Source organism: Netta rufina (assembly GCF_964035555.1).
Source record: "Netta rufina genome assembly, chromosome: 6".
In the NCBI taxonomy this organism is placed as follows: Eukaryota; Metazoa; Chordata; class Aves; order Anseriformes; family Anatidae; genus Netta; species Netta rufina.
Genome location: NC_140129.1, coordinates 2,052,781 through 2,079,822, shown reverse-complemented (window position 1 = coordinate 2,079,822; position 27,042 = coordinate 2,052,781). Strand labels below are relative to the sequence as shown.

Below are 27,042 nucleotides of genomic sequence, written 5' to 3'. Positions count from 1 at the left end.
TCCTTGCAGTGTGTTTCTATTACGAGTTTACAATGCTGAAATAAAATCTGTTTTCAGTCTAGTTGTACAGCTGCACCTTTTGTAATCTACAGCAAGCCTCAAAGGTCAGGAATGCAAACACTTGCTACTGTATTTAATTTGTGATCTCAGAAAAGTCTTCTGGGACCACAACAATCATAAATACTGTTTTATTCCAATAGGCATTTTTGGATTTGGCAAGTGACAGAGGCTACAGCCATTTGTTTCTATTAAACATAAATAATGAATGAAACTGATGCTTTATAGTAAATTCCTTAATTCACCTTTTTAATTAGAAGAAACTAGGAAACTATTTCAGTAATAGCATTTAACTGATTTTTAATGTGGTACAAGAGCAGGGTGGAACCCAGTCTGCTCTTGGAAATTCAGAGCTCTGGAGCCACGGTCAGAGCTGTGGTAGGAAAGGGAGGAGAGGCGAGCACATTTGTCTTTCCGCATTTCATGGGCCTCATCTTGGGTTGTGCCTTGGCTCCTCCTGTGTATCTGCACAAACAGCATAACTCTCCTCAGCACAAAGCCTTCAACAGGTACAGAGGGTTTAGGAAATGGGACAGTGACCAGAAAATACAGCACTGATGGTCTTTCTAGCTGCTATAACTTAGAGCAGCACCAAATTATGCAGACCCTCAGGAATATCAGAGCTGTACCCACCCAGCTCTGTGCAAAGAGAGGAGGACCTGTGAAGTCTTTGTGAGCTGGGGGTTGATAACGTGGGCAGAGAACACGACACAGGGCTGTATCATGGAACAGCTCGGCTTGGAAGGGACCTTAAAGATCATCTGGTTCCAACCCCCTGCCATGGGCAGGGGTACCACACACTAGATCAGGCTGCCCAGGGCCTCGTCCAACCTGGCCTTGACCCCCTCCAGGGATGGGGCATCCACAGCTTCTCTGGGCAAGAAGCATATCACCAGGCTATGTCCAACGTTGAATGCAATTCCTTTCTCCTTCCTTCCCCCAGCAAAAAGATTAATTTATTTATTCTCTTTACTGTTGTATCTCCTTGTTAATTTCTTTGTTCTCATTACTGTTGTATCTCCTTGTACTTCCACTGGTTTTGCTTTGTTAGCCTTAAAATATTTCTGATTGAGAAGGGTGGAGAGAGATGCAGTGCTCATATAAAACCTCAGGATTTAAGACAGAGGAAAGGAGCAGGAGAGAGAGAATTGATCCCTCGCAGTGCTTGATTGCTGATTAGTTTGTTGCAAATGTTACCCAGGCAAATTGTCCAAAGAAGGTGTTAAATGTGGCAAGATGAAGCACTCATAAGTTTAGAGATGTCAGAGATACAATTGCCAGTGACATTGTTCTTCACCTCAGCCCAGTCCTACTCCCCTTGGACACGCGTTCCTACCTGACCTCTGCTTCACAGCCCAGCCTGTTTTGGTCCCTGCTCCCTGTGCTACAAGACCCTCTCTGCTCCCCCAGATGACTTCTCAGGCTGCTGAGTTTACGTTTTTTTTTTTGTTTGTTTGTTTTCATGTATGCTTTTGGCCCAATGCATTAGCAGAATGGAGGACTGAACTGCTATATGCTTTAATTGGTGCTCCTTTCCACAGCCTGATGAATGTTAGTAACTGTCTCTCTCTTGGGCAGCATTATTTCCAGTTTACAGGTGGGAAAGTGAAATCTGGGAAGGGGGAAAAACAAAGTATGCTACATAAAGGCAGGGCTGCCCAAGTGGAACTGAGCACTGTTGGCCTTTGTATTTCTTCAGAGGACAAAGCAAGTCACTTGGAGGTTTTCTTTCACTTACTCGAGTGAAATTATTTGAGTCAGTTGGCACAAGGCAGCTTGCAGGGGAATCTTTCTTGAGGTGCAGTTATTTAGACTGTTTTCCAAAGGAGGTGTTGCAGGAACTCTGTTACCTTAGATATGCAAAACTTGTGAGCAAGCGAAGTTTTGGAGAATAAGCAGTACGTGTAGATGAACCTTACGTTGTGTGAGGTTGAACGCCCTCAGTGTTTCTCAGGCAGTGGCTCAGCTGCCTCCAGATTCAGTGCAAGGCAGAAGGAAGCCTATTGTCAGTCTTCCAGGAGAGCTTTGGGCAAGCTTACTTGCAGGCTGCCTTGGAGTATCAGAAGGCTGACTCCTTCAGTCACCCTGCTAAAATAGCCCCTCGGTGCTCCATGCAGGTGTTCTCTGTCAGGTGCCGATGGGGGTTTCTTTGATGTAACTTCAGTGAAGCCTGAACTTGTGAGTGACATTTGCCTCAAAACAACAGGGGAGGGAGAGCTATGAAACAACTGGAGATTGAACTTGGTTTGTTCAGCTGGGATGGGCTTCAGATATTTTAGAGTGATTTAGTGCCAATTTGGCCTTTGTAAGGTACAAATTAAGGGAACACAACCAGCTCTCTCTCCATTTTGTCTTTTCATCCACAGCAGCCTTGGAGAAATGTTTGCATACACTGCAAATCTCACAGAATTGGTGAGCTAATTGGGCTCGTTAAGGTTTTTTATCTGATCCCAGATTCTCAAGTTCTCGTATCCAGCAAAGGATTTGCAGACGTTTGCTACAAAACTAGCAATGAAATGTTGCCAATTCGCAGGTCTATGTTTGGAAGTCTCAGCTCGACAGGCTGCAGGAATACCAATCTTGTGATTAGCAGTGTGCGTTCATGAAATAATTTGTCACTGTGGAGTACAAGGGTTTTTCTATATGCCAGTGATTATGATTAATGAGGAGCTGTGCACCTGAGTCTGTATTTGCCGTGCTGCACAGGTATCTTTCCTGTCTGCCAGACTGCCTCCCAAGGTACATCTGTTGAAGGATAGTGACAAGTGATTGCCTTTTGTCATGATACTTCCAGCAAAGCAGACTACAATCAGAAGTGCTGGAGTGGTGTTCGTGTGGGGAGCAGGCATGTGCCTGTGTAGGACCCCGGCACTGGAAAGGAGAGCCAAATACAGAATTGGAGGCAGAGCTGCAAGGCTGCACATAACACTTAAATAGAAGGGAGATGCTCTCTAGGGTGGGATCATGACAGGGAAGAGGGGGGAACACAGAAAGAGGATGTAGGAAATACCGGCTGCAAGGGCGAAAATGCTCGCTGAACATTTTATGGGGGTAATCAATCATACAGAGGGTGATGTAGCGATCTGTTTTTTAGGGATGGAATTCCATGAAGAGCTCCATAACCTCGGCACAAAGGAAGGCTTGAAAGGAAGAAAATTAAGCAAAGCCATTGAAAGCTTTGCATGGAATATCACAGTGCTGAAGGTAAGCACAGAAAGCACCGCCTTGTGTCTCGTATTAACTTTATAAGCACATCCTTGCTCTTTTTAGCTTATCTCTTGGTACTGTGTTATTAACACTGGAGACATGTTTTGTTTAAATGGGAAGTATAAATTACCCCCCAACTATTAAGATTTATCAAATACATCTAATTACAACTGTGGTTTGGAAGCTGTGGAAGGGAATTTATCTAAGCCTGCATAAAAGAGGGATAGCTCATTAGTTTGTATGCTCAGAGACCTGGTCTCAGTTGCCTGTTCTGCTTCACACAATGTGTGAATGTGACCTGTCTGAGGTCACTGGGTCTCAGACACTTGATTTGTAATATGAAGACACAGGTATCTCCTGGGGAAAGAGAAGGGAAGGGGGCAGGCTGTCATGAAAGTGCACACAACAAATACTACAGATCCTGCAGGTGTCAGGGGTGTGTTTTGAAAGTGGAGCACCATCCAAATGGCTAAAGGAGCCGCTCTCCATCTTGGCTGCGTGGTGACACGCTGTGTAGTGAGCACCTCAGTCAGTGGGCTTTAGCTCCTGGTTCAGCACCGATCAGCCAGAGATTGCCATGGCAGCTGTATGTCTGACCTTGCGTAAAGTTGTCCAGGAACAGCCCAACGTGGAAAGAAGTGAGGAGCTGGTACAGCCCCAGCAGACGGCAAGGAGAGGACCTGAGCCAAGCATTCAGGTCATTAGCATTCAGGTCACATTTTGTTTCACAGCCTCATTTTCCACCTTGCTCTGATAGATCACACGTTGCTCACCGATGTCCCATGGCTCTCTCCCAGCTGCTTCCTCCCTCCAGCTGCCATTTAAGCAGGTTGCCTTGTCTGTGGCCCTCTGTCGCCTTTCCTGCACTGGAATCCCAGGGCAGGCCAGCTGATGAGAGGGAATTTTTACAAGATTGCTAATCAAATATATACCAAAACACAATGTGCAACAGCAGTAGCGAAATCAGCGGGAGGTGGCATGCTTCAGCCTCGTGGAGACAGAAAGAGCACTAGCAAAAAAGAGTTGGGAATGAAGAGGAACAAAAATGGATGGGAGAGGCTGTTGGTGGTGGGGAAGGGTTAGAAGAATTGGGGGACACCTGGAGTTCCTTGTGTACCTTGATTCAGTGTGAGAGAGGGAGGGAAAGAAAGTAACGGAGTCAGCACAGGCTCCGTTAATAAGACCTCCGATGAAGAGAAAAGGCAACCAGTTCAAACATGATGGAAGAGACTGACCTTCTCCACACAGCATAATTAAGGTGAGTAGTTAAAGAGGACGAAAAAAATAAAAATGTAATAGGCAGTTCTGTACATTACTCTGAATGCCTTTAGCTGTGTTAAGTAAAATAAATGCTTCATGCTCAGAGTCAACATAAACACAGCTGGGGTTGGTCTAAACTTTTAAATTTTTAGATGAGAAAAATTAAATTTTTCAAATGAGAAGTTCAGACCTCTGAGGGTGATCTGTGATTAATGAAGATATGAGTAGGGTATTAGAGAAACATTTCCCATGAAAAATAATTGCTGCCTAACACACACTGCCACAATCAGTGTTATGAACATTTAGTCAAGGTCAAAGAATAATTGATGTGTCATTTCTAAGCCACAGCTTCTTGGGTATTTTTTTGTTTTTTGTTTGTTTGTTTTACTTGTATATTGAAATGCCAACAGTGTATGTTGCAACTATCCTCTTGTACAAAAGTGGATGAAACACTTTTTCATTCTGACTGAAGTCCAATTCAGCACTGACAGTAGGCAAAGGAGAACCACTTTGTACTTCAGGTGTCTGATATGAGGCAGTTGGCCACCATTCTTTTTTGTTGTTTTTTTCTCCTCTTCAGGAATATTGTATTTCAGTGACCCTACCCCTAACAAACCTATTTGCTGGTTACAACTGCATCTTGTATTTGGCACTGTCTCTCCCCAGTGTGCTGGTGAGAGCTCCCCAGGAGGGTGTGGTGAGGAGAAATCAGCAACCCTTCCCCACTCAAACCCGGTGCCTGATCTCAGGATGGTTGGGTTAAACCACAACAGTTGCATATACATTTCACTAGCATAGCGATGTAAGAAAAGAAAAAAGTGCCTGCAACATTTAGGAAATGCATCAGCTGCTTCACACTGGGTGAGGTGAGAGAAAGGCAAAACAACTCCAGGAGAAAGCTTCTTTGTGTGCTTGGGGTCGTTGGAGGCACCTACGTCATGCAGCAGTAGTCAGCTTTGCTTGCAAGTTCGTGCGAGGTGCCCATGAGCAATAGCAGGTATTGTGTTTTGCTCGTGCCTGCCAGATGATTAATAGTCTTTTCCTAGGCTGGTGAAGCAAAAGCATATTTAATGAATGTATTTATTTATAAATATTCATTGCAATAGGTAAGTTTTGAATACAAAGAATGGATGCAATAAAAAAAATTGCTTCTGGCAAAATCATTAAATAGTAACAGTGTAAGATTAAAGTATATTTTATAAAAAACACGACTGTGGGCATTCTTCATGTTTAAAAATCCCCTGGGGTACTTTTATGAGGTGTGTAATGAGAACGAATCAAAACAATATGTTTTTTTTTCCTTAGTTTATATAATGTAATTACATATTAGTAATACTCACCAGAAGGACAAACTATTTGCCAGAACATAAAAATGTTAGTAAAACAGGGAAGCTACAACTCGCTGACAGTCGAACAAGTCAACTTTGACACATATTATTAAAATGGTACGTCTTTTTGTATGTTCCATGTAAAATAGTGTCAGACATCCCGTTAGTAATACTGAGAGGCACAACGTAATTAAAGTAGACAGAAGAATCATGTTCTTATAGCAAAATCAGTTGTTAGGATCCTAAGTGTAGTCTTGCTTTTGTTGTTATTTCTATTTCCACGCACCTCTGTTTCGGTGCCTCCATTTTTCTTTCTGAGTTTAAGTTCCACTAACATGCAAATGTGGCAAGAAACATTTGATTTGCCACCCGAGGCAAGCCCCCATGCTAGGAACCACTTGTTTCATCCTGATGGATACAGTAAAACTGCTCTGTGGGGGTCTGCTTGGCAAGTAAGCCGAGCAAGGTTCACGTGAGGTTCGGGTTTATTGCTCTCATGTGGATGTGCTTTGTCTGTCCGCAAACATGTCTTCCTGGGCTATCTGTGCTTTGGTAGATCAGCAGATACCAAGTGCAGTAACAGTGCCACCAAATACTTGGCCGCATGTTGATGGTAAATATCTAGTTAGTATACCTACATACGGACTTATTTATAGACAAAACACGGAAAGACAAAGTGGCATTTACTGCTTTGATCTACTGAAGGAGAAAAAAAACACAAAGGTTTGTGTCTAGTCTTTGCTCTGAAATGCATTCATGTTTTTAAAACCTTTTTGCTTCCCATGATAACATTTTGCTTCTAGTGCCATAAGTGTGTTCTGTGTGATTAGGACTCCCAACTATTATTGTGTGCTGTTTGTCACACTGCCAGGCAACAGGACATCAAGAGGTTAATTTCAGAGATCTTTTCATCACCTGTCCATCAGTGTATCTGCTAATTAACTTGCATTTAAATTAGTGCTGATTAGATATATAAAGAGAGGTTGCTGAATGCAGAAGGCATGCAATTATTAAATTGCAAATGCAATTCACTCTGAGGGAGAAATCTGCAATTTTATGACATAGTCATCAGCAACGCTAGCTCTGGTATAGTGTTGTTACAGAGCAAAACTGTGCATTAATAGTGATTCTGGATGATGATGTCCACAAATGACCTGTTTCTTCATCAGAGTCATTTGTGACAGCCTTTTGCTGCTTGAGAGATGTGCAGCATTCAGACCTCTCACTTGGGTGGTGGAGACTCAGATCACTCTTGTGATCTTGTCACTCCAAGAACCTTGAGGCTTCTTGGAGTGACAAAAGCCCGATTTCTGAAGGATGTACATACAGACAGGCGTATACTTATCTAGCTTCACCTAATCTGAGCTGAATTTTGCATCACTAAGAAGGTGTCAATTTTCTTTAGGAAGAAAAGCAATGTATCTGACAGTGATTATTGTGCAAGAACATCCTTGGGCACAGTGGCACCATGCAGAGAGATGCTGCTGATCCTTTGGAAGAACTAGGTCCTTTCACAGTCTTTATTTAAAGATTATTATATTACAGTATGGCACTGTTTTTGATGTATACTGCACAGTACTCTAAAGCCATCTGGTAAGTAGGATTTGCTTGTTTCCACATCAGTCCTTTTTTTTTAGTTAGGCAAGAACCCATGGTTTTACTGCTTGGCATGCTACAGAGTGGACCCCAGAGCAGTGTGGCATTTTCATGAGGACATTTCATGTAATTAATCTTGACTGCAACAATATATTCTACACCATGTCGTACAATTGCTGCCAAAGGATTTGCATGACATTTTACTCTCCAAGAATTAAGCTACAACCAAGTGAAATTGTGAGCACCTGTAAAGTTGCTGTATTCCACATACCGTATATTTTTTTCCCTGTGTCAGTTAGGCTCCCACCCGTGCCTCCCCAAAGTATCCTCATATCTGACATTTCTTGTTTTCCCAGCATCTCTCTGTGAACAAAAGCACATTGGTGCTCAGTCTGTGAAACTGCAAAAATAGATGCAATGCAAGCCACGGTGGCTTAGCAACAAATTCTGGTGATTTGCTGTCACCTTGTGACACTGATAGTCCAGCAAGAGCAGTAAGGCAGGAGCAGTTTGAGTGGCACGGAGAGTTCTCACTTGCCTCTAAATGCAGGCTAGCTGGATTATTTTGTGCCTACTCAGCTCCAGATCTACCTAGATAAATATGTTTTGAATGTGGTTACCCTGAAGGCTCATTTTCCAGAGATGTCTCTGCTGCTGTCTAGTCCCCATGTGGTTTGCATTTCCGTTGTTGCTGCAGTTCAGTGTTGTTTTTAACTTTTAAAGTTTAACTTCTCTGGGCTGCATGACCTGGCTGTTTCTGAAGTACCTCCTGCATTGCTCAGTCTGGCTCAGCTGCAGCTCAGGTTGGCTGAGCCCAACAGACTTCAGTGAGATGATAGATTTTGCAAAGGTAGGAGGAAATGCAGAGCTGGGCTAATTATTCACACAGTTACTAGATCAGGTTTGTCTTTTACATGTTAACTGAAGGACAAAGAAGGAAAAAAAAAATAACATAAAAAGGTTGATGGAGAGGGTGCTAAATTGAAGGGTAAGAGGTCCAGTCAGCATCTGCTTATTCTTGTAAATGCTGGCCTGCTTAACTGGATTCATTTTATTTAACAGTAAAGGGAAAGGTCAGGGAGGACAGAAGTGTTTAGGTTGCTCCTTGTTGAGCACGTGAAGAGCTTGGAAGAATGGCCTAGGATGGGAGTGTGGCTCATTCCTGGGTCCTTGTGTGGCCAGAAGATGGTGGCATGTGTGGTGGAGGCTTCTGGCTGCAGGAGGCTGCCTGTGCCCTGATGCTCAGGATGCCCCTGTTTATAGGGGGTTTATGCCTTTTGGGATGTGTTTGGTGATTTTTCTGGGACCAAGGTGGGGTTTAGAGTCCTTTAAATGATACTGAGTTAGAAAACAGGGAAGCGACAGCATGTGATTTCCACACAAAGCTCTTCTGATCAGTGGTTTTTGTATATAGACAAACCCAAACCACGTAATTATTAGGTAGGTGGATCCTTCTTGTACTTAGAGTGCTGTTCCCTGCTGATTAGGTTGGTAACTGCCTCCAGGAGCTCTCCCTCATACTGCTCACTAGTTTTTACCTTCCTTGCCCAAGCCTAAAAGTAGGAATGCTCCTGCAGAGCTCATTAAAAGACACTTGGTCTCGGTGGATCTTGTCAGCTGTATCTGGTGATGGAAACTTCTCAAGTTACTTTAACAGTGTGTATCAGGGTAAAACAATTGTAATCCCAGTTTCTCAGCAGTGCTAGTTAATCAGATGGAATATCCTGTTCTTCTGAGCTGTCAGCCAGGCTGCACGAGCATTGCTCCAGGGAGGGTGCAATCTCATACAAGTACAGCGCAGACTCTCCAGGTACCTGACTGCTCCGTGCGAGCTTTTGAAGACCTAATCCTGTTTCTGACAAGGTCTCTGTTTTCTTGGCCAAGGAAAATTTCAAGACATAAATCAGATTTAGAGCAATTCAAATATTCACATGCTTAAAATATATGTGAAGGCCACCCAGGCATTCTTTTATCAGCACACACCAAATGCTGGCAACTGAAGAGACTAGCAGGGAAAGGGAGAGCAGCAACTGCCAGAGTTCACAGCGCTGGCTCCCTTGTGATACCTTGAATCTCTCAGGAGATGTGCCACCACATGGAGTGCCAGCATGGCTCTCAGTTTGACAGAGAGAAGAGACTTCATCCCATGTTAGTTATTCCTGTTTTGTTGTCCAGTACTGGCATAAGAGGAGTGCTTTGTTGACTGGCAGGAAGCAATGGTCCAGACACTCAGGTCAGGCAAAGTAAGAGCCCATCAAATATATACAGAACAACAGTAACTTTGGGACAAGAGCAGATTAGAGAAGTGAAAGATGGTATGAAATGCCTCTGATGATATCTTGTCTTTGCTCACTTTTCTTGTGTTTGACTAAAGTAAACCAGAGAGAAATGGCAAGGAATATTGCAAGGTGCCTTTTATTTCCAGTGATGGGACAAATTGCCAGAAGCCGCGGACATGAAGCTGCCACTGGCCAACATGTGGAGCACGTCACGTTGCAGTGTTGGTAAGAGGCAGGGCCAGGAGCCTGTGGGGTCGCTGTGCCTGATGCTCCTTGTGCCAAGGCCACCTTGGTGGCATGGCTTGGAGCCCAGCAGAGGGTTGGCATGCTGAAGTCCCCTGTGTAGAAGGCGGATTTTAGCATCACTTCACAGAAGCTTGTCAAGATATTTAAATAGCCCTTGTCTGCCAAAATAGATGTCTCAGTCTCTTCTGGTGTAGGTTGGCTGCTTGCTGAAGCCCCCTGCTTGATCAGGTCCTGTCTTGAGTTCCCCTTGTGCCTCCCTGTCATCACTGACTTTCCTGGCTCTTCTCCTCGACCCTAACTCCTTGTTCCCTTTGTGTCGCTCCAGCCCTATTCACCATTCTTATTCTGTTCAGGGCATCCCTTCATTTCTACTGTTTACCATAGCCCCAGGCAGTGAAATGATGTGCATCATCTCACTCACTTTAAAACAGTTGGAGAACTCCATTTAAAGTATAGTACTATGTTTATGAAGATAAACACATGAAGATATGTTTATGAAGATATATAAAAAAGAGAACCAGTAAATAGTGCATGGTGTTGTTCACTGCCAAAGTGTTTGTTTCACCCGTGTGTCAGGTTCTTCCCCATCCTTGACCTGGACCAGGCTTTGCGTGGCTCTGAAGCTGCTCCTGTTTGTGACCCAGTTCATGTGAGTTTATCACTCCAGGTCCACACCAGCTTTCCCCTGGGGTGTGGGAGCTGGCACGGCTCTGCGCTGCTGGGGCAGACACAGCCTTCACCACAGCTGCTCTCCTCTTGGTTCTCCACCAACTTGGCGCTGGTTTTAATACCTAGTTGCAAAGACCAGCGTCTCTCACATTTGTGGGCCATCCTGTACAAAGGCAGCGCAACTGGAAAAGTAATTAATAATGTTCAGGTGAAGATGTGTGACTGCAAAGAGAATTTGTTCTATGAGAGCTGCTTTGAGCAGTAACAGGATTATCACCTGTGAGGAGGTTATTTGAAAAATCAGCAGATATGATTAAAAGTACCTTGAGGGAACTTGTCTTTTGAGGAAAGTGAGCTCTTTCTGCACGTGTGTGTGTCTGAGCTGAGCTTAAAAATGGGTAGAAGTAAGAAAAGAAAAATGAAATCCAAAACAGCTGAATGGAACAACCTTTGTAGATGGTTCCCCACTGAAGAAGGCTTACATGAAACTAGGTCACTACCATCTCCCATCCTTTGAAGGAGACAGTGAAGGCAGGAACTGCAAGTAGTGTAGGAACTTCAGCAACTTCTTCTACCATCCCCTCCCCTGCACCGGTGACATTTGCATCTGAGACACAGATATCAAAGGCTGCCGCACCCGGCAGTAGAGTTAATTAACACAACTTGGAAGACGTGGAAGTCGGGAATCTTATTTGTGCAGATCTGACAACGTGACCTCATTCAGAAGAATTAAAAGGGCTGTATTGAAAGTATAAGTTTCAGCTGAAATTTGCACATTTCATCCTTTTATCTGTCACTAGCTGAACTAACAAAGAAAGGAAATGAGGAGCTGTCTCTGACAGGTCGCATTATAAACTGCAGCGAGCTGTCATCCTGCCAGGCAGTTGGGCAGTTGCTGGAGGGGACAAGAGCCTTTCAACTGGGTCCCTGCCCCACCAGTGGCATTGGGCTGGCAGCGGGCTTGTGCCCCCTGCGATGCCCCTGCCCCAGCCCCAGCCCCTCATGGCAGCGAGGGGCTTGGTGAGACCTCTTCCTTCTCAGGTTGGCCATGTCCCTTGGTACCTCGCCTGGGTCGCCTGGGTGGGGATTCAAACACAGAGGACCTCAGTGGTCCCCTCCTTTGCTCTCTTGCATTCACTGTTGATTTCATTTCAGGGTGATCAGTTAAACAGGGTGATATTATTTATGTGCTGAGACGCATAAAATGGATGTTTTTTCTTGGGCACAGTTGGTTAGATTTGTCTGTATCAACTTGGGCACTGACTATTGCGTAGGAAACTCCAGTTATCTCTTTATACAACTTGGAAGATTCCTTATGTCCCTTAAATAATGTATGAAAAGAGAGATTCGGTTGCATGGTTATTTATTATTGAAAAGACGTGCTACATTTTAAAATTATTTCAGTTGTAGCTTAATCTCCATTATTTAGCAGATTCACATTACAACCCAGGATGTGCTGTTGCTGTGCTGGTCTTGTCCCTCCCCAGCTGACACGCGTTGTTGCTTCTGGCCTGTGCAGAGATGAGGCTGCGTGCCTGGCAGGGCATTTTGCCTTCCTTATGTTTTAAATTGTTAAATGCCATTGCGAATCAGCATCACACATCCTGATAAAGGTCTGGTGGAGCTGTGATTGTTTCTGAGCTACCGAAAGGCAGGTAAAATAAACTCCCTTTGTTTTCCTCTAAACAGGGAGCTCGTATGCACCAGCTCGGTGCCCTGCCCGAGCAAGGGTAACCCACAGGGCTCTGGAAGGACATTTACCTGAAGTGTTTGTGTTCCTAAGCTGTTAAATTCACCAGCTGATTTAGATGACAGGGCTGTGTGCAATGGGGGAGCTTCTTTCGGCAGCCTGCGCATGCATTGTCGTCGTACGAGGGTGCCTGTGTCTGAGCCAAGGGCTCTGTGACTTAGTTATCCATCCCGGGACAGAGCAAGTGGGGCTCTATGCTGGAAGCCTCCAGACACAGTGAATTTTCCCAATTTTGTGCAAGGCTGTTGAGCATCAGGGAGAGACTGGGGGACAGATTTGTGCGTGGGGGAGGGCCCTACGAAGGGATCACATGTATGTTGCTTTTTTTCTAGTGTTTACTTGTTGTTGAATCTCAGTGGTGTAGTTCTGGGAACTTTAAACCAGCTCTAGTCTGAAATGGTTGCAGGTGAATGTAAACCCTGGTGTGTGCCAGGAGGTTAACGTCTTCTAAAAATTACCTTTGTTGTATTTTTTGAGCTCACTACAGCAGATCACATATAGTTTCTGAGTGTTCTGTTTGTGTCTTCACATAAAGGATGTGAAGTTGACTGTCCCTTTTCTGAAGTGAATTACATGCCTGTGTCTGCAGAATGGTGCTCCCCGCAGGCAGAACGGGTGTCTAATTGAAGCTGATCCCACAGGGGGCTCAGGAGGTGATGAAAGCTGACATTTGCTCCACTGAAACTTCCCCTTCTCCTGTTGCTGAGAGGGTGTTTCTGGTTTTCCCTGGCACTGTCAGTGGCCTCAGTCACATCTGGTAACGTACTTTACAACTGTTTTACTGAAGCCAGGGGCTAGCATACCTCTTTATGAATGACAGGTCCTCCCCTCCTCCCTCATCGACATACGCAGGAATCCTCTCTGCATTTGTCAGGATGTGTATGATGCCATTGCTAGCAAGGACCTTTGTGGCTTTTTGTGCACTTATATGAGGAGTCAAAAGAACTGAATTCTGAATCTAGCAGGCAGTGACTTGCTTGTGTGACCTTCCCCATTTCAATATGAGTCCTAATTCCATTTTTGCCTCCTTACATTGAAATGAGAAAATGTTCATCCATGCTGCTAACGTATTCCAAGGTCTGTGGTTAACAGAATAAAACGCTCTTTAGCGCAATGGTGATATTGATTCATTTTTGTAGTCTGGGGTCACTGGCTGTTGAGTAAAGACTTCCGTGTTAACATATACATTTATTGGCAATATGGATCTGTGGATCGGGCTTAGGCAGCCAGTGGAAAGCCACAAACTGCATTAAACAGAAATCGTAGGTGTTTCTTTGCAGTTATTCTTCCCCAGCAGCACTGGTGGATCCTGTAAGTTGCAGCCGTGGCAAGTGTTCCCAAAAATGTGCGCAGGAGCTGTGTGGCAGTGCTTGAGGAACAAGAGGCTGCAGTGCTTGCAGGTGAAAGTAAGCTTTGCAGTTTCCCAATCCACTGTAGAGTAATCTTGTTCCATATCCTTGACAACTACAGCTTTCTTTTTCTTGGATCATGTGAAATGAAGTGTAAGATGATGAGTCCTAGGTGAGGGCTGGAGCCAACGGTGATGCTCTCTACTATGGGTTACTGCCCACTTCACAGGGTCCTGTGGGATTTGTTTGGTGAGAAAAGCTGAGACAAAAGCAGAGACTGTTGCTGTGGCAGGTTCTGTTTATTTTTAGATCACAAAAAGAAAAAGGCAGCATTGCTTATGTCAGGCTACGTACACAAGAGAGCAGACTTAGAGAGACACAACAGTCAGACATAAAAGAGTAAATTAAAAAGGCCTGTACTCAGGATCCTCCATGTTACAGATCAGAAATAGGTCCCATGTTGGCAGGAGAAGCTTACTGATGCACTGTGGGTCACTCTGCAGGACAGTTATGTGCTCTGCCTGTTCTCGTCTGGTGTTGCCCAACTCCTGCTCCTTAGACCTGTGGTCTGCTCATGCTGGTGCACCGAGAGGAGGTGAGCCAGATGAAGGTGATGAAAAGCACCTGAAAAAGTCACGTTTGTGCAGGCTCCTTTGGGATGGCTTGGAGGCCCCACAGCATGGGAACCATCTCCTAGAAGTCACACTGGTGTGAATCCAGAAGACCTCTACTGACTGGCCTTGCAAGAGGTGGTTCAATAAGGATTTTTAGTGCTCCATGTAGTTAACTAAATGGAGGAGGAAAAGATTCTTTAAGTTTTGTAATTTCTTTCCCAAAGCTGTGACTAGGCAGTTGGGTATAGATCCCCTGCTCCGGGCATCTGCACGTTGTTCTAGTTTTGACTGCTCCAGGCCATCTCTATGGGTAACACAAGGAGGTCGCCAAAGACCATTCCCAAAGCTAGGTGCCCTCAACACCCCCTTGATGTCCCTTTTATCTTTATTTTTTAGACAGAGACCTCACAGTCTTGTTTAGTAAACTGTGATAAATAAAGCATAGGACTCAGTTGAGGTCCATAATCATATGCTTTGCTTTGCTGAACAAAATTCAGATGAGCTGTCTGAACAAGGTGTACTTGTCAGAGATAAATGAGCTGAGTCTGGAGGCTCCTGGCAGCATCAGCAGAAGGACAGCTTCAGTGGGTGACTGACGTTGGGGTATCTAACCTCACCAGTAAATTTGGAGGTATTACTGTATCGGGCTTACAAATTGTCCTCAAGTCCACGAGTTGGACTCAGTGATCCTTATGGGTCCCTTCCAACTCGGGATATTCTGTGATTCTATGACTTAAGTTTGATTTTGCTGAAAAGTCTCATTTTCAGTGGCATAGCGATTCACAAATTGTTTCCCTCACTGCAGTTTTAGGGGAATGAATGTGTAAGTCAATATGTCAATACTATAATACCCATCTCGTACCTTTTTTTTTTTTTTTTTTTGTGCTTGGTTCACTTGATTTGCTTTGTTTCCATTTATGTGTTTCATGGAAAGTTCTCACATCCAGTAATGCTTGTTTCTGACCCTTCCTAATTTTTTTATTCCCTCAATCACTTCGTTTCAGTAGCTCTTTGCCTCCTGGGTCAGTGTGTTTCTTACAAAAATAACCTCATGCGCTCTTGTTTGTAGTTGGTTTCACATCTGCACTGGGAGGGAGAAGCTGGGATTCTCCCAAGGTAAACAAGCTGTGTTAGCACACGGGTCCCACGGTTGCTGGCAGGCAGCAGCCTTCCTGACCTCTGGCTGCGGGAATGTGAGCAGAGAAAATGGCTCAGTTCTGCTTTTACCAAAGTCACTGGCCAGTCTCATTGGCAAACCTGCTGTTACCTTCACAGGAATGACATCTGAGCTGGCAGACATGAGGTGGATCAGGTCACTGTAAAGTACCTTTTATAAACATGCTTCATCCTAACTGTTAGTTTTTATGTTTGTTTGAATCCCCCCCGCCCTCCCCCACACACCACTCCTTTCTTTCATGTGATTTAGCATTTTTTTTTGTCTCAGCTTAAATTAAGCTTTCTGCTACAGCACGAAGTCTGTTATCTGTCTGTGCCGCTCATGGGCAGGTTGCAAGCTGACTGCCCAGCACTGCAAGGAGAGGTTTACATGTCCACTGTGTAGGAACAGGGAGCTGTGGTGGGTTCTCCAAATTCCTGCACCCTGATTAGGGTGTTGATGTTTGCCAGCCACCTTCAGAGAGACAGAGATCTGCAAACCATATAGTTCCTTGTGCCAAGCAATTAATCTGAGACCAGGAGAGTGTTAAGGAGCTGTATGTAGGAAGCAGCGCTATGTGAGTATGCTCTGTTACCTGTCCAGAGACTCAGTGCTCTGTCTGAGCTCATTTCATTTCATCTTAATTAGATTATTTCAGTTAGCAGTAAGCACAGCTGCAGGTATTATTTTTTTTAAGCTATAGCTCTAAGCAGTGGTCTGAGGAGAGCAGGGAATATTTGTGCTACATCTCCTGTAACAATCCCCCTCCAAAACCCCAAAAAGCAAGCAAGAAAAAACACGTGAAAGCCAAAAATAGCACAGTTGCCTGTTCAGTCAACATAGAACCAGATCTGAGAAGGCTGGTAAAGCCTTCCCGGTTTCTGATGAACTTAATGGACATTTTGCTGTCACCACTTGTGAAGAAGGACATGATTTCAGCGTTAGCTGTGCGGTTTGCAGCCGGCGCGGCTGTGCGTCAGTGTGGATGACATCGGGGAGCAGGGAGGTGGGGGAGTGCCAGCTATTTCAAGCCAAGCGTTTTGCTCAGGGCTTGCTTTGCACAGGTGTTCTGTGAGCTGCAAAACGTATCTTTTCCCACAGCTGGTCCCTTATTAGAAAAATAAAATGCAAGAAAAGTCTGCCCTTAGCGCTTCGTTTTTCCTCCCCCTTGTTTTGTTTTTGCTAGGACTCTTCAGACTTTACTAGAATTATGAGCTGGTGCTGGTACATGTGTGGAACTGGGTTTTGTGGCCAAAGGAGGACTAAAAAATGCCTGGACATACAGCTTAGACTTCCACCTCATGGCTGTGTATTAAAAATAAATAGCGCCATTATTTCTTCAGTGATATGGGTTTTTTTTGCTATTGATTGTGCACTCCTGGGCTCCCCTCCAATTTCAAACTTAGCACCAGAAAAAAGACAGGCTCTGAGCATGGAGGGGTTGAGAGCCAGAGTCTGTACCTTTGTGTCTGTGCATGCAAACTGTCTGTGAGATGCAGTGCCTGGGAGACATACAGACAGCTGAACTGCTTGGCATATTGCTAATGTGAAATTAATGCCATTATTTCTGAAAGCGAATTCTTGCTGCAACAGTTACAGAAAGTCAATGTTCACATTTATGGCTTTTGACAGCCTCATATAAGGTAATTTAATTAAAACACCCAGATGCGAGAGAACCAAGAGGCATTAAAAAAAAAGCCTGCTTTTTTTATGCATAGAATGCCTGCATGAAACAATAGGTTTGTATCTGTACAGTGCCATTGATTTGCGAGAGGCCATAGATTTCAGTGGAAAGGTCTGTTTAAAGATCAATAGGGAACACTACAGTGAGAGTGCTTTTGCCACTTAGCAGGTCAAGAAAGTACTTGATGTTAATTCCTTCTCAGGCTTTGGTCTAGAGCCAGTGGTGTTTGGGAGGGCACTTGACTGTGTTTCAGAGAGCAAGCTGGTCACGTAGGTCCTTCTCAGTTATTTCATTAGGCAGGTCATGTAGGAGAATTACAAACACAGACAGTCTTCCCTAAGTTGCTGCAGCTGCACAAGGCAGTGATCTTGCACTGGGAAGGCTGGCAGCCAGAATTGGAAGTTTTTCCTGAGTATTTGTGTTTTTGCTGGTTGTGTGACTGTATTTGAGATTCTCCTTACATCACAGCAGAGTTTTGCCCATTTCCGCCTCCCAGGCTTCTCTCAAAGTCTCCATTTCACTGTGTTGTGCAATTTGGAAATATACAAGTGGTAGGCTGGCAGTTTTGTAGTAAACTAGTAGTAAAAAAACTCGAGTTTCTTTCTACTCTCTGAGCCTTCTCAGCCCCCTGAGTAATGAGAGAGAGGCAGGAAAGCCTGGAGTCAGCATCCATGCAGCTGGTTCATGAGATGGATGGAGGTTGTCTTGGCGTCTTGAGCCTTACCTCTGTCTAATGAGGAAATGTGCCCATAAACAGTCATCAAACAGGATGGTGGCTCCTCCTGGGGAGGGAGGAGGTGTCTCTGCTGTGGCTGTTCTGATTCTCACCCCAGCATGTAAATCTGCCTTTCACCTCAGGCAGACCTTCCTTCTGCTGGCGTCCCAGCAGAGCCTGTTGAGGAGGCAGGTGGGTTGTGCTGCCCTGAAGACAGCAGCTAGGGAACAGTCGCAGGTCAGGGGGTGCAGCTGTTGCTTTGTAATTAAAAGAATCCGAATGGCTCTGATTGCAGGAGGCTGTTTTGTCAGCTCTTCTTCTTCCTTCTGTATTTCTCATCCTGATCTTCCTCTTCCTTTGCTGTCTGAGCTGCAGGCTATGTTGTGCTGAGCAGATCAGCCCTCATTGCTTGGCACAACCTTTGATTCAACTTTGATACTCATCTAAAAACTCATGTTCCCCTTATCGTTATCATCTCAGCTTGTGTCAAACAAAACTGCGCAAAAAAAAAGCTTCCCTTTCCAGCTCTCATTAAAGAGATTTAATGCTTCACATAATGGTAACTGCCTTTCCCTGGGTGGATATTTTCTTTTTCATGCACCTCAGATCTGTTCTCTGGGTGATATAATTGATGCTCAGCTGCATTTCCTTCTTGCAAAGTTTTGCAAGACCCTGCTTTGGGAAGTGGCAGAGGAGGTCTCCAAGTAACACACCAACACCAAAGTGAGGCGCACAGTTTGACATCTGTGACTACTCAGGAGTACTGAGAAACTGGGGTGACTCTGGCCTCAGTGAGGATTCATTTGGCTCTCCTGTTTTGTGCAGTGGCAAATCTCTGGTGTAAGCCATGTAGAAACAAGCTGTTGTGTTTGGATCAGAATTTGGTATGTGGGAAGCTACTCTCCAAAATCCTGCCCTTAAATGATACAAGTTTGCGGATGACACCAAGTTAGGTGCATGTGTCGATCTGCTTGAGGGTAGGAAAGCTCTGCAGGAGGATCTGGATAGGCTGCACCGATGGGCTGAGGCCAACTGCATGAAGTTCAACAAGGCCAAGTGCTGGGTCCTGCACCTGGGGCGCAACAACCCCAAGCAGAGCTACAGGCTGGGAGATGAGTGGTTGGAGAGCTGCCTGGTGGAGAAGGACCTGGGAGTGATGGTGGATAGTCGGCTGAATATGAGCCAGCAGTGTGCTCAGGTGGCCAAGAAGGCCAACGGCATCCTGGCTTGTATCAGAAACAGCGTGACCAGCAGGGCTAGGGAGGTGATCGTCCCCCTGTACTCGGCTCTGGTGAGGCCGCACCTCGAGTACTGTGTTCAGTTTTGGGCCCCTCGCTACAAGAAGGACATGGAGGTGCTCGAGCGGGTCCAGAGAAGGGCGACGAAGCTGGTGAGGGGTCTGGAGAACAAGTCCTACGAGGAGCGGCTGAGGGAGCTGGGGTTGTTCAGCCTGGAGAAGAGGAGGCTCAGGGGCGACCTTATCGCTCTCTATAGGTACCTTAAAGGAGGCTGTAGAGAGGTGGGGGTTGGCCTGTTCTCCCACGTGCCCGGTGACAGGACGAGGGGGAATGGGCTTAAGTTGAGCCAGGGGAGTTTTAGGTTAGATGTTAGGAAGAACTTCTTTACTGAAAGGGTTGTGAGGCATTGGAACAGGCTGCCCAGGGAAGTGGTGGAGTCACCATCCCTGGAAGTCTTCAAAAGACGTTTAGATGTAGAGCTTAGGGATATGGTTTAGTGGGGACTGTTAGTGTTAGGTCAGAGGTTGGACTCGATGATCTTGAGGTCTCTTCCAACCTAGAAATTCTGTGATTCTGTGAAGTGCCATTTAAATGCCAGCTTTTATATTTGTGGCCTTCCTTCCTTACTAATTCATTTTCTGACAGTGAGTGAATTTCTCCTATGCCAGAACTTAAAAGAATGGCAAGTAACATTTGGTCCCTGCTTTTCCCGTGAGGTAACTTATTTTCACAAGTCCTTATTTTTGAGATTGTGTGTGATTATATGCTTTGTGGGTAATCCTTGTGTAGAGTCATTTTTTGTGCTAACATGAACATTATGATCTTTATCACAGATAGTAAAGCTCCTGTCAAAAGAAATACAGTAATAATGAAAAGGTTTTTTTTTCTTCTTCTTTTTAAAGTCTGCATTGATACAGAAATACTCCATATATTTTTGGATCATTCTCTTCTGAAACCTGGATGTATCATAATCAGATTCAGCTCAGTTGTTCCCACGTTTGACTTTGAGGAAGGCTTGGAAAAATATCTGCTCTTTGTAATAAGTTTAACATAGCAGACTAATCATTTCATTAATGGTTTCCTTCTCGGGATTACACTTTCAAAACCATGTGTGATCGTTTAATTGCATGCCTCCTTATTAATATTAAACACAATTAAAGTCTCACTGTGACACTTTGAAAATGTGCCCCTCTCAGTAAATGCAGCCTTCACACAGAGTACATGAATATCCCAACCACTTCAGTATTTCTGCTTTCCAAGTCCCTCAGCACGGATTATCAGTGCTGTTATTTTGCCTGTGCCACATCTGAAATGTGGAGTGACACAGTGCTTACAGTTGTTTTACTTGGCTGTGTCTGGCTTCTTCAGCCAAGCGCTCTGGGGTGGGGATTTTACTCTGTGATTAAATAATAATGCAAAGGCTTCCTTCTTTGATTATTATTATTTTTTATACATAGCATTAATACCATGAGTGTGATGCAGCATGGACAGCAGGGGAGGAACAGAGATCTCTGTTATTTATTGTTTGTGTACTCAGTCCCTGTGGAATGAAAAGGAAAGCTCCCATAATATGCTATCAGGGAATGTGTCTGCCGGGAGATACGTGACATCTGATTTAATAAGAAGCAGATTACAAAATGGCCTTCGTGGCCAGTGTTTCAGCCTGCCTGAAAACACAGCTGGTTTTGGATGTTGGAAAGGCCCTTTTGCCCAAAACAGGCTTTTCTGTGTGGCTGGTGGCAAAGAAAACCATTTGTATCAGCCAGCCTTCTAGTGCTGTTGGTGTCAGAGTGGGCCAAGCTGTGGCCTTCAGGGTCCTCCTGCAGCCCCTGATGCTGGTGCGGGCAGCCGTAGCCTGGGGGTCACTGTCCTGCCTTTGCCATCGCCTGCGCCCCTGTAAGGGTCGGAGCCCCAAACTAACAGTCATCATGAGGTAAATGTGTTTCCTGGAAAGCATTAGAACAGAAATGTTAATTTATGTACATACCTTTACCAGAGTTATATCTGTATAGAAATACATATGCATTGTATAAAAAAAGTGTTGTCGAATCAAACACAAAATAGTGTTTCGCTTGCTTACCTAAACCACCACCACCAAGACCTCAGAGTCTGGCTTGTAGATGGATTTAAAGAGGTCTTGACTCATAAAAAAACTTCGGAGTCTGGAAAAAAGAAAAAAGCATACAGAATTCATCCAATCTGTAGCCATCACCAATATCTATCTAACTGAGCAATATTTAAAGCCATGACAGATTATTCCTGGTTGCTAAATAGTGTTAACCTGTCAAGGTATGGGTTTGTAATCTTACACTTGCTTGACAAGCTTTGTTATTTGTACAGTAATGTTAATTTGTGCTGAGGTTTCACAGCTAGTTGTAGTTAGGTGTAGGGAGCCTTACATTTAATGTTCTCTAGCTCTAAATAAAAATGGGTCTCTTTATCAGATTTTCAATTTCAACGCTTTATTCATCTATTTTGGCTTAATTCAGTGTCTTGCCAAATACTGAGTTCAACCTTTCTCAAAAGTATTTATTTTTAGGAAGGCTGGTGATGTCAATAGCTGAAGGAAGATAGATTGATAGATGCCAAAATGGACTGCTGTGATCTCTGTATGGAAGAGAGATGCTTTGTTTGTAAGAGCAAAGAGGATTGTTCTGTGCACAGAGATTATCACGAGTGTTTTATGAAGGTTGTTTCAATGCAATCTTATTTTCAAAGTTTACTCCAGTTTCTATCCAGTGTTCAGTTCATTAAGGTGTTGACACAATTTTGCTGACACTTTTCTTAAGTGGATTATGTTCACAGCCAGTTTTTCAAAGCAAACAGATGGCTTTTCAAACAGAGCATGCCCACAGATTTTTTTTTTTTTATGCTGTCTCTAGAATTATGACAGCTCTGTCAGAGGGGGTTGGTTTGTCATTAATTTTCTTGTGATAGATAATTCAAAATAATTTTTGTTCTTTCAGCTTGCTCAAACAAGCCAACTGTTTAAAAATAAAAAGCACAAGGAAACTAAGACATAAATCAATCGGTCTGCACATGAATGGAATTGCACTGTTTTGATAAGTCCATTTCTGTTTATAGATCACTGCAAAATAAGAATATCTTTAAAACATTGGAAGTATGCTCAGGAGGAGTTTTTCTCTTCTTGGAACCAGAAGACATGTCATGCATTGCCTCGAATGAAACCTGTAATCTGAATTGCCTGGTTACTTAAATGTGAAATCAGAATATGCATAAGGGAGAGCTGATGGCTCAGCACTGTCAAACTGGCTGTGAAGTCTCTTGGCTTCTGGTGACTTCAGAAATGAGTTTTTGCAGGATGGGCTGAGGCTCTTGTCCTCCAACTGGGTTTATCAGATCCCAAGCAGCTTCCCTTAAATGAGTGTCTCAAATGTGTGTCCCTAAGCACTCATACAACTCATGGGCCACCCTGAGAAAGATTTCCCTCTCCCTGTGAAGAAACAGAACATAGGAAGGCAACGTAGGCTCAGCTGAAGCTCTTTTTATATCAGCTTATAGAGCTGTATTCATCTTCTGCTGCTGCATGACAGGAAATCCTCCTCTTCCATGCACAGCATATGTGACTACTCCTACTGCCCAGGGAAGCATCAGCCATGCTGCAGCAGAGAACAAGCTCCGAGAAGTCTTTCCCTAGACACCCCAACTAAGGGGACACCAGATGCTTCCGTGTGCTGGGCCTCGCTCATCACCGTCAGCAGCATTATTTTACCTCTCTGTTGCACCGGGTCTCTCAGCTTTTGGGCATAGTTGTTCATGGTGCTGTAGGGTTGTCTGTTTTGAGTTGCTTTTTGTGCTCAGGGGATTTTTCTCTTCCTGTGCATGAATATGTAGTGACAGGTTTTTACTGAGAGAATTTAAGGCTGCAAACCATCGTCACACTGATTGGCAGCTCGTTGTTACAACCTTCAGTGTCTGCAGTCCTGTATGTGTGACATAACACAAGAACTAGCAGCCAGCCCTGCTGCAGCTGGGTCTGTTTCATTCTAAAACTGAAGTACTTTAAATTGCACCTGTGTAATGAAGAACCTACCACCGTGTTTGCCTCTCTGGCTATGCTGTGCTGTGTTGTCCCTCTCGCTACAGTATTGGCTTGCATCCCCATCCCTCTGCAGACAGAGACAGTGGTGCCGGGCACTGGAGGCACGTAGGGGGCTCTTGAATCCCTGCCTACCACCTCTAAACATAAGCCCAACCTTTGTCCTAAAGACAAGATCACAGCTATGTGAAGTATGTGCTGTGTAAATTTTATTCTTGTCTTGTTTTTTCCAAGCCATGCCTGCTTGCTGGGTTCCAAGCTGTTCATCTGTGTATTCCCATAACTGTCACACTGCTGAGATACAAATCTCTTAAAAAGTGCTCCATACCAAACAGCACGGAGCTGCGTGCTCGGTTCCTGCGCTCTTTGTTATTCCAGCATTAAGTTGGATCCCTAGCATCTGGGTAGTGATTTGTGTTGTTCAGCAGGGACACATTCATGTCACCAGGAGATGAGGCAATCACCTCCTCAGGTGCAGGATGCCATCTCTGGCTGACGTGGTTTCCCACGTGGTGTTTACCAGTGCTGGGGGACTTGCAAGCCACCATTGTTTCTTGCTTGTGAACATTGTTAACAGAGGCTCAGGCGGTGCAAGCCTGGTGCCAGGCGCTGGCAAAAAGGGAAATGTGGTCATCAGTGTCAGATAAACCCCTTCCTCTCATCGCTGGGGAAGGGAGAGCTGAGGTGCTCCCACTGCTGGAAGGTGTTGTGATGTCTCCTCTCCAACACATCTGGTTTATTTTGAAAACTGAAGGAGAGTTGGTCAGTCGCCCTCCCAGTGTGCCCCAGCTCTTGCCGTAACATCTGTTGTCTCCTGTGAGACCTCACGACGCATCTGTGCTTGCAGGAGGTCAGGTTAGGTTGCAGGGATATGAATGTGACATTTCGGTCAGCATGGTTATTCCTTCTGCATATGCTCACAAACAGCTGCACAGTGGTGTACTTTAGGCTGTGCTTCGGGTGACATTAGGAGAAGAGCAGCTCAAGTTCTTAGTGATACTGAATTTTAATTACCAGATACATCTTCTGGTTTTTATTTATTTGTATCCTCTAGCACCAGAATCTTGCACTTGAGATAGCAATATTGCATAAATATTCATTTTGGCGTTTTTGAACACAAACTCTTTAATATAAATTTCATGTAACACGTTTTTCCTGGTAGCTACGAATTGGATTGACAGTCTGTTAGTCACTTCACCCTTGCATGCTTTGAGCAGATATAAAATTAGGCTTTGACTCATTTAGTCTTTCATTCCAAAGTGTCTGAATGAAGGTCTTAGAGTGGTCCGGATGGATTCACTGCGGTGTTACAGGCTGACCTGCTTCTTATAACTACGCAGTTTGGCCTGCTTCTGCTAAAGGCTGGATAGCAGGTCCAGGTGCAAGGAGAGGTGGGTAACGGGGGGTCTCGTGGCCTGTAAGGGACCCTGGCTGGGTACCTGCAGTCATTGCCACTTGCGATCTGACGTGAGGGGTGTTCTCATGAGGATGGAGAAGTGGCACAAGGAGAGGGTACCATGTGCTGCCCTGTTTTTGGCAGGACCTTGCTATTGACTATGGAAGAAGAGAGTCCATTTCCCTGCAGGGACAGGCTCCTGGGAGGTGATGGGCTCCTTACAGCAGTCCAAATTGCCTCCCAAGGGGTGTTCTGGAAAGGGTGGAGTTTGGTGCCCATCACACTCACCCTTCCCAGTGCGCTGGCTGCTGCCTTCCCTGGTGAGCTGAGCCGCACAAGGGGCTTCGGTCCCTTCCACTAAGGGGGGCAGAGGGGGGGCAGAGGGGATTTGAAACAGGACCTGGGTCACATTCCATGGTACCGAACAGTTCAGCAGACACGAGAGTGGTGTTCTTGCTTTTGGTCCCAAAAAATGTGCATGATCCCTGACTCTCTCTGCCTGTCTGTCTGTGCGTCCTCAGGGCCAAGGTGACCTCCTGAAGAACGCCAAGAATGAAGCCCTGGAGAACATGAAGCAGATCCAGCTGGCCTGCCTGTCCTGCGGACTGAGCAAAACTGGAAGCGGGCATGTGGATGCAAAGTCAAAACGGTGCCTGGAGGCAATACAGGAGAAGGATACAGGAGATGAGAATGGGAGGCTGTGATCAGAGGCAGAACTGTCGCATTTGTCACAGATTTCAATAACTCTAAACTATTTTTTTAAAGCATTTAAAAATTCACACAGGAATGCCCTCTACAGGGTGTTGATAGTATTAAAATCCTCACAATGTCAGTATTTTAATGCAGTTAATTTATCTAAGTTAAACTCTGGTAGTGAGATTTCTAATGAAGCCAAGCTGTACGCAAGCGTGCGTGTGTGCACACATGCAAATCTTCTGGACGCCCTTTCATGCGTTACATTAGCCATTTGCAAATTTATTCCTTTCTCATCTTTGAATAGGCCTGTTCATTCTGAAGATCAAAACAAATAGAGAGTACTTGTATCAGTTTTGTGCTTTATTTTACTCTCCAGCTTTTATCATTTAACTTATATTACTGTTAAGCTGTTTAAACAAACAAAGTGCATCAACAAATGTCACTAATGGCTGTTTTTGTCAGGGCAAAAACAGAGGTTTGCTGCAGATCCTGAACATGATTTTTAATGAACAATTCAAGCCAAGGATATATTAAATGGTCAGAATTTTTGGATAGATTATGATTAGATTTCAGGTGTACATTTCATTGAATTTTAGCAAACTGCAATTTGGGGTACATCCAGATAACAGATGTTAATGTAAGAACTAGCTGATTTATTTCATTCTAGTGAATCATTGCTACCTTGTAGATCTGCAGGACAGCTACAGTCTTTGCTGATAAGCATTTAACTCGTGTAGTGATGAACATAGCTAGTCAGCCCTGTAGTTACAAGGAGCTGTGAATATTCTTCAGTGATTGTGAACTCTGAAGGTGAGCTTCAGGTCCTTCTGAAACACCCGATGGTGCCAGTATTGGAAGGAAGATTTTATAAATTTCACAAACTGTGAGCTTTACTGGAAGAGGTGTGAGAGGTCAGATCTTGCTTGCCTTCTACTTAGTGATCCTGTTGAAGTCAGTGAGATAAAACAGGCAGGATCTGGCCTTATGTTTGTGGTTAAGAATCATGCTGTGCTAGAAATTTGAAACAAGGCTGCAGAACTGCTATGGGTGTAGTGTTAGAGAAATAGCTTGGGGAAAAAACAGGGTACCAGCAATTATATGCAGCAGTTACAAATGACATGGCACATGTCGAGTGTTTAGGGTAGCAGTGAGGATTGGATGCCTTTTTGTGCTGCTGTAGAAGGGACACATAAAATGTCCCAAAGCATTGCAGCCCTGCCCTTCCCAATGTCCAGCTCATGTACACTCACAACATTCATTTCAGTCATAAGTGCTGTGCTCAAGTGTAGTATTTGTATTACCTAAACAGGACTTAAGTGTTTTATGGTTATAAAAAAGACTATATTTATTTAAAGCATTGCTTTTATTTTGAAAAGCTACTTTTTAAATTAATTTGATTAACAAATATACTAATTTTCTGAACTGAACAAAAAGTAATTGCTGAAGGTTTCACCATTGGAGAATCTTATATAGCTATTGTGTTAAGTTATTTTTGACTTCTTAATAACACTATTATGTTCATGTTGCACATTACTGAGAGAGTAAAGCTATGAAACAACTTTGACCCATGTTTTTAAAGTGTTTTAACACAGGAGGTAACCAGTGAGACTCAGCGTGGGTGAGTTGCTTGTGATAAGGTCCTGCTTGAACAGGAACTGTATTAATGCAAAGGTTGTAACACAGACGCCTTAAATACCATTTAAGTAAAACTTGCCATATTTGTTCAGATCCAGGACTAAATC

The 27,042-nt window shown here is 44.3% G+C and overlaps 1 protein-coding gene across 1 annotated transcript in view; it reads left to right on the top strand.

Annotated features, from left to right (window-relative positions):
• PLCL1 (phospholipase C like 1 (inactive)) overlaps window positions 1-26,540 on the top strand; it is a gene marked incomplete at its 5' end in the record, with an annotated part of 187,284 nt that extends 160,744 nt beyond the window's left edge. The window contains 2 exons of the mRNA XM_084288624.1: window positions 3,152-3,261; window positions 25,126-26,540. Of these exons, the coding sequence (XP_084144750.1) occupies window positions 3,152-3,261; window positions 25,126-25,308 (293 nt within the window). The 3' untranslated portion in view covers window positions 25,309-26,540. The remainder of the gene's footprint in view (window positions 1-3,151; window positions 3,262-25,125) is intronic.
• Window positions 26,541-27,042: the final 502 nt, after the last annotated feature.